Raw genomic sequence first — 8,321 nt, 5'->3', positions numbered from 1 at the left:
TAAAACACTATGAATACCCAACCCCTAAATAAGTACTTTGATTAATTGAAGTAAATCACTTCTTGAGTGAAGTAAAACGTTAGGAATACCCAACCCTTAAATAAGTACTTTGATTAATTGAAGTAAAACACAACGAATACCCAACCTTTAAATAAGTACTTTGATTAATTAACACTTACAAAATGCATGTTTGCCATTTGGTGTGTAACCGACCTGATGATAAGCAATTGTTTAAGAAATGTGGAAAATTTCCAAAATAAGGAAAAAGGATAGCACAGCTACTGAGACACTGACCGGAGCACGAGCTGTGAGAGCAACCAGTGCACCACTTAAATGCGGACTCACGCACAGTGCACACTCGGTTTGCCCTTCTCTCTTCGCCTTTAAGGACAGTAAATGTCAATGTTCACAGTCTCATACATATAAAGCAAAGAGACAGAGAGACAGCGAGGAGCCATGAACGATTGCATGAGGCTCCTCGGTCCCGTGCTCCTCCTCTTCTCTCTTTCGGCAGCTCCGGAAGAACCCACCTGAAGACGGAGTACGGATAAAGGTGCTCTCATGGTTGTCACGATTTGATGTTCTGACCTCTCTCGGGCATTCAAGTTACTGCCCCGTAGCATGGGCTGAGATATTGATTAGATCAGGCCCTATTTTTTCATAAGGGCCCAGGCACTCATCTGCAGGTTTGGGCAACTCCATGGGCGAGGAGATTCGCGCAGCAGAGCGTCTGTTGCCCGATGGGGAGACCAAGCTCCAGCAAGAAGCGGAAGAAGAAGAGGACTCGGTAGCTTCCCTTTCGCAACCTCAGAGCTGGACAGCAGAACGAGATGAGGAAGAACAGGATCTGGAAGCTCATCTTTCGAAATCTCAGAGCTGGAGAGCAGGAGGAGATGACTCTGACCAGAAAGAGGCAATGCAGCCCCTCTTGTCACAAGCCCCCAGTTCAACATCGCCGGGTGTAGAGAGCAAGAACGAGCGGCTTGCATCTTTGGATGTATTCAGGGGATTGACAGTCGCGGTAGGCAATTTTGCCATTCAGAATTTCCATAATTCATACACAATGCAGCTTTTTTCAAAGAGCATCTACTCAGAATTTCCGCACTGCATATGCATTTTCAAACAGCAGGTCATCCTATTTTCAAACGCATTGTTGCATTGTGCATGTCTCAAGAGTAGTTCCATTTCACCTAATCCACAGCTGGAAGTAGTCTTGGCTTGACTGAATTCAGAGCACATTAACAACCACAGGTAAGATGAACCTGTCACAATGCCAAAAAGCTTTCACCTCTACCGGAATATTGTATGGCTCAAGAGTAGTCTCAGTTGTACTATTTCATGGCTGCAACTACTCTCATCTAGATTCAAAGCACATTGCAACTGTAGCTCGGATTGATTTTGAGACACCAGCCTCACATCAAGTGGAGCTTGAAGCAGTTACATCATGCCTAGACCATGACCTATAATCATAGTGGAGTTTGAGTTGAAGGCTGAACCACTCTAGCTGAACTCAAAGATGTTGAGGCAAATGCTTAGGAAAGAAGCTGAAATGCAAAATTCTGGCTGATCCAACTGGCAGCCAAAACCAAATGGAATCAGCTCAAGTTGCACTTGACTTTAAGCACAGGAAAATGCAGCCGCCATTAAACTAAGCACCACAGATGACAAAAAATTCCAGTCTGGATGGCACTTTAGGGGTGGTGTAGTGCACTTGAGCCTGATGCACACAATTTGACATAGGCAAACTTGAAAAATTCAGCAACCCTTGTGTGACTAGATTGGCAGTCCTTTTGCATCTTTGGCATCTGAACAAACATGGGATGGGGGCTAGGATGGGAATTGGGAATGGTGAGGTGTGGACGACTTATATAAAAATTGCAATACTTGTCTATTCAGAATCTTTAATCTTATTGTATTGGAGTGTGCTTTAAAAAAGGTTAAAAAAGAAAACTTTGAAAGCATTGGAGTTAAATGTACTGAGCTCAACTTATGGCATGTTGGACTAGTGCTAATTAAGTGAGAACACGAACTGAAATACATCAAGGGCCAGGACAGTAGATTCTAATGAAGTAAGAGTCAGTAGTGTCTAATCTACTTTGCAGCCAAATTTCAAATCATACAGAAACTACAAAGTAACCAAGTTAAGCCTAAAGTAGTGGCTAGCTACAACTAGGAACTCCTAAGCATTAGAAACAAAGTCACCAACCACAAGTCTCACGGTGTTTGCCTCATGATCATGAGTACAGGTTGTAGTCTCTTCATGAGCTTATGCCTCCTCGTGCTCCATCTTCTAGTGTATAAAAGGATCTACCTTTATAGTCACACTTTGACAGAGCATGCTTATAGATTTGCACAAATAAAAAGATCACATGTCTTTTCCACTCCAAGATGGTTCCTTGTCTTTGAAGCAATGATATGTAGGAATTGCTTAATTTCTCCAAAGAAGAGGAGTTTACAACTAAAACAAAAACTTGGATAGTTGATTGCTACCATTTTGGCCACACCATGCAATCTTTTATCATCAGGCGTGTGTGTATGCACGACATCTGAAGACTTTGAAGTGGGATATGAGGTTGAGAGCCAAAAAATGCCTCGTTCAAGGTCTTTTGAGGAAGAGTTGCAGTCGAGTATTGGTTGAGGATGTACACCGTAGTGTTAGTAGCCTCAACCCAAAGGCGCTCAGGGAGCTCTGCTGCAGATAGCATTGAGTGTGCCATTTTCACGACTGTTCGGCTCCTACGCTCAACGACTCCCTTCTAAGAGGGGGAGTTGGTAGATGTGAGTTGTTGAGAGAAGCCATGTTGCTCTTAAAACTCGGAAAACTCATGGGAGATGAATTCACCATCGCTATCACTGCTCATGCAATCAACACGATGACCCGTCTGGTTATGAATCATCAGCACCTAAGTAGAGAAATATGTGAAAGCATCGGACTTATGCTTGAGAAAGTACACACACATGTATCTTGAGTGATGATTCACTATGAAAAAGAAGTACAGTGCATTGTTCAAGGCGGCAGTAGATATTGGCCCACAAAGATCAACGTGAATCAAGCTAAGAGGTGCCTTAGCTCTATATGCACATTGTGGGAATGGGATACGGTGCTATTGCCTGAGCTGACATGCTTTACAAACATCTCGAGCTAGTTTTGGGCGAGGAAGTTCCTCAACCATCTCACGGCGAGACAACTCATAAAGAGCGTAATAGCCAAGATGCCCTGGGCGAAAATGCCAAAGCCGCTCATTGTTCGTAGGCTCTTGAGATGTGGCTAATGCTTGGAAGCGATGGAACACAAAGCCCTCGACTGTCGACTCGGTAAGAAAATGGGTCATGTGGTATAGGCCGTTAGGCTATGCCTCACTGCGAGCAATCACTAAACGAGTCTGAGAGTCAAGGATCTCGACTGTGATCTCTGTAAAGAAAATTGCTTGCTCCAACAGGCAAAGTTGCTGAACAGATAACAAGTTTACCCCAAGCTAAGGGACATAATATACATTGTCCAACGAAGCCAGATCTAGGCCAAACTGACGCAACCTTGAGCGTGGATCTTGACAGAGGAGTTGTTTTCTACGCGGACCCGGCCTGCAGGGGCTCGGGTATGGAAGATATCCTCTATAGGAGTCATGTGATGTGTAGCTCCACTGACCACAATCCAAACAGGTGTTGATGAGCTTGGTTATGATGAGTGGGCCGCTGCGGTAGCCTCGTCAAGAGGGAACGCATAGATATAGACGATACTCGGATGTCTCTGTGGAGACGATGTGGGCCTCTGCAAACTAGTTAGACAAGTCCTCTGGAGTTGAGAATGTTGTCGACTGAGATGGTTGACCGGTGGCAGTGTGGGTTTGACCTTTCCACTACCCGTTGCTATCACCCTACCTCCCCTGATGGGGGTTGCTCGACTTAGGGGCGAGGGTTTGTGACTTGGGTTTTGGTGCTGTGCCTCTTGCGTTTGATGGACACTTCTCGTCAAAATGGCTAGCCTTTTGACAATGTTGACAATACCTATTCTTCTTAGGTATGTTTTGCCACTCGGGTTTGAGTTGAGATTGGGGGTTTCCTTGTGATTCCCATGCTTGATTTTGATTTTGATTTGAAGTTTGATTTTGTTACCCTTTCCTCCTTGCCCCTTTTGAGAATGAGCAACAAGATCCCCCTCTGAGGGATTACTCATATGAAATTGATCGAACAACCATGCATAACACAATAGCTGATACTCAACAAATTCACAGAATGTGGGTAAATCAGGCAGAGAAACCACTTGCAGCACAAAACTAAAGTATTTATGCAGCACCTTGTTAAGAAACAATGTGACCTGATCATTGGAGGACTTAGGAGTCCTTGTACTGGAGAATTCGGCAAGAAGACACTCCGTCAAATTGATTTTCAAGTCATCTCGGTCAGAGATTTTGAAGTTCTCAAACTCATGCCCAAGATTTATTGACGGCGGATCCTGTCTCGAACCGCATAGCGGTTAGTCAAGTGTGCCTATCGCTTTATTGCTAAGTCAAAATGGTGAAGCTAAGAATGAAACTCAGGCAATAAGCCCTGCATTAGCTCGACAATAGCGGAGGCATTGCTAGCCTTTCCTGAGCAGACGATGTCGTATGGAACAACTGTGGAATCGAGTTGGGATTCTAACCCTTGCACAAGATGCCATAGGTTCTGTGAGTCAAGGACATGTCTAATCAAGTTTGACATCCAATATTGTCATTGAATGCACGCTTAGCGGAAGATGAGGTAGAACAATGAGGTGTCAGGAAGGTGGGGTAAGATGGATGTGGAGGATAAGATGGTGGTGGTGGTGGTGGTGGATATGTCTGATAAGAAAGAGGGGGGGGGGGGGGGGGAGATGTGGATAGACAGAAATAGAGTGTGAGTGTCTAATGAGTGTCGATTGATGTGGAGGCATTGGAAGATAAATGTTTCTATAAGGTGCCGGTGGAGGTGGAGGCACTGGGACATGTAAGCCTTGTCCAAATGTTAGCTGGGACACAACATAACGACCAGAGAGTCTATTAGGTAATGCCATGGAGGCAAACTATGGCACCAATTTATTCATACTCGGGAGAGACTGGGGCGGATACCCAAGTTGCAATTATTCTGAAAGTGTGTGAGGAAAAGATAGAATACCACCTGACTGAGGAAGAGATGAGGTCCTAACGACTTTGCCTAAGTTTGAAGAACCCATGGTGTGGTGAATGAAAACACATGTGATGCTACATGAGACGCAACAGGCAGTGTAGTTAATGGAGGTTGAAAAGATGTGGCAACAGAATAAGAGAGTAGGATGGGAGGGAGATTAAATGGATTTGTAATAGTGTAGATGTGGAAAATAATGTGGGTTCTTTTTGTCCATTAAATGCATTAAATTAAAATGATGATGATGAAGATACACCTGCTTGATTTTGACCTTTGAAAACAAAATTGTTTGAAGGAAAAGAAGGGGAAGGAGTACTTATAGTTTCTTATTTGAACTGTTTACCTAGTCTTGAGTTCATAAAGAAATATTTGTCTTCCTCATTACTCATAAACCAAAAATTGTTTTGTATATGTCCATCATGAAAATCATCCATGCCAATAGGAGAAGGGGAATCATCATTAATACAATTTGAAATGGTAGAAATACGTGGCATTGGAGAGAATAAGTATGAAGGTAATGGAGTGTACTCTATACCGGTTTCCACTTGCGGATGGCCAGTCCTAAGTGGAGATTCTACCCTTCCTCCATGGTTAATAGATCGGTGCGCTGAATCTAAACAGCGAAATTGAGACTTACCTTCTATCTGCTGCCAGGCTCTATGCATAAAAATGAGATCGTACTAAGCTGCAATAATCTCGTAAGTTCGTGAAACTCCATGGTAGTCCAATGTCTATCCAGCCATGTCGAGAGCTTGTGTAGCAAGCTGTGAGGCCTACTCCGACTTGTTCCTCGATGGATTTAGCTCGGATGTGAGAAGTGATGTGGAAGTAGTGTCTGAAGTTATCTGCCTTTTTGTTATTCCTGCTTCTTGTGTAGAGATTCTTAGATCAAGGCCTAGGTTTCTCTCAGAGAACTCGGCTTTGATACCATGTGAAGAAAATACCCTAACACAGAAACACAAATAAAGTAGCAGCCTTGGGAAGCATGTTAGAAATTGGAAGCTCTAAGACTTGGATTTAATAGGGCTGAAGTTGTTTTTAGTCAAATTCAAGTGGAGGGACCAATAAATCAATGAATTTGGGCATTTTCCATCTTCATCAAGGTGGATGAAGGCCCATGAATTGCGCAAATCAAGAGGCAAATCAGATTGAAGACTTGATAGTCATTTTGGATAGCAACGGAAGTTGGAATACCAAAAGGAATTGGAAAAATCCCATTGTACATCAATTTCTTCTACAATAAGTTAAGGAAATATCGAAAGAGGCGCTAGTTTTGAGGCCAACAGGGTGTCCATTGTCCAAGATTGTGAGTTAATTTGCATTTCTTAGTTTTGTAATAAATATTGTCGTAACTAAGTTGTAATCAGGGAATTACGATCCATCCACAGAAGAAAGGTTGGTTTCAGTGTGTGGTTCAAGAGAGTTTTAAAATGGCGTGTGGTACAAGGTTCCAAAACTTTCTATAAATAGGCATGCTGCCCTCCGTTCACTTCAATCTCGTTTTTACAGATTTCAAGCCTTCTAGCTTTGCTGCCCATGCCTCGTTCACGGAGGATATCTCATCTAGAATTGCCCATTGCTGTCTACATAAGATTGGTGCTTGTTTCCAGCCTAAACCTTGTTGTTCTCTCACATTTCAACCATTGCCTTGCCGATCTAGCCACATAGTTGTTGCATTTGCTGCCTGGTGATCTCTCTCCATGGTGATTGCTTGTGGATCACTTTTGGAGCCGGAGAGTCATGGAAATGGCACGCTCTATGTTGTTTGCAGCAGATCTGCTTGAGTGCCTTTGGGTTGAGGCTGTTGACATTGCGGTGTACATCCTCAACTGGTGCTCCACTGCGGCTCTTCCTCAGAAGACCGCGTACGAGGCATTCTTTGGCTCTCAGCCTGTCATATTTCTCTTCAAAGTCTTCAGATATCGTGCATACATACACACCCACACTCACCCCTGATGATAAAATAGGAAATCTCACTTCATGAGCTGATCTCCTTATCTGTCAGATATTCCTCGGAAGTCAAGGTCTATCATTTATTCGATCCTTGAATGAACAAGATGATCGTTAGGAGGGATGTCATCTTTGAGAAGAGAGAGATTAGGCAATCCTCTGTATCGGATTTTGATCTGATTGCATTGGAGATTGTGCCTACTGAGCTTGGTCTACTATCCACTCTTACTCTACTTGTGGATTCTTTAGCTCCTAGGTCTCCTCCGCGAGACTCGTTACCTCGTTGGTACCAACACAACATGCGGGATTTGGGGATCTTACCACCGGATTCCACTGCGAACGGATCTAAAAAATCTACCTGGCTTGCAGCTCAAATATCATTTGCGTCGTTGTTTACAGCTAATTACATAGTATATTTTTAGTCGGATACATGGCACGAAGCCGTTTAGCACCTTGAATGGCGAGAGGCCATGGAGAAGGAGCTAGAGAGTATTGATTGAAATGAGACTTGGACATTGGTGGATCGTTCGAGCCACAAGAAAGTCATTGGGACAAAGTGGATTTTTGCAACCAAGCTAGAGGTTGATGGGATTTTAGATAGATACAAGGCTTGCCTTGTCATGCAAGGGTTTTGATAGAAGCATGATATTGATTATGAAGAGACCTTCGCACCTACATCGTGGTTGCCATCTTTTTGGTTATTACTCGCCCTAGCGGCTAACCACGGTTAGCCGATACATTAGATGGATGTCAAGAGTGCCTTCCGGAATGGTTATTTGGAGGAGGAAGTCTATGTGGAGGAGCCACCAAGATTTCATTCTGCGAACCCGAGGAATAGGGTATTTTGCTTTTGGACGCTCTTTATGGGCTGAACCAAGCGCTACGGTCTTGCTTCCATAGGATGGACGAGTTCTTATAGACTCACGGATACTATTCTATCCCTTATGACCCAAACTTATATTTTTACTTTACTGTAGAAGAGGTCAGCTACATCTTGTTGTATGTTGACTGGCTTAGATTTTGTTGCCATAGCGAAAATCAAGGCAAAGTTTTGTGCTACATTTGAGATGGTAGACCTTGGTTTGTTGTCTTACTTCTTGGGGATGGAGTTAGTTCGATCTAGGAGTTGTATTTTTCTGTCACAGCAGAAGTACGCACTTCAGCTTGTGGAATAGTTCACTATGGATCAGATATGGTCAATGGCCATGCCTCTTGATGCTACTATCCAC

The 8,321-nt window shown here is 43.5% G+C and overlaps 1 protein-coding gene across 3 annotated transcripts in view; it reads left to right on the top strand.

The window, feature by feature from the left end:
- The first annotated feature begins 315 nt into the window (after positions 1–315).
- The window catches only part of LOC148016022 (uncharacterized), an 82,212-nt gene continuing 74,206 nt past the window's right edge, over positions 316–8,321 (top strand). The window contains exons 1-2 of one of the 3 annotated variants that reach the window (XM_087664383.1): positions 321–553; positions 673–1,021. In XM_087664383.1, coding sequence (XP_087520509.1) covers positions 701–1,021 — 321 coding nt within the window. In that variant the 5' untranslated portion in view covers positions 321–553; positions 673–700. Of the gene's footprint in view, positions 1,022–8,321 lie in introns of all 3 variants that reach the window. The other 2 variants (XM_087664382.1, XR_015688119.1) reach the window with 2 other exon arrangements.

The sequence above is a fragment of the Lygodium microphyllum genome, chromosome 23 (genome assembly GCF_053477565.2).
Source record: "Lygodium microphyllum isolate KBCC chromosome 23, Lygodium_microphyllum_v1.1.10, whole genome shotgun sequence".
NCBI classification, from domain to species: domain Eukaryota; kingdom Viridiplantae; phylum Streptophyta; class Polypodiopsida; order Schizaeales; family Lygodiaceae; genus Lygodium; species Lygodium microphyllum.
This window is presented reverse-complemented; position numbering and strand designations above follow the sequence as displayed.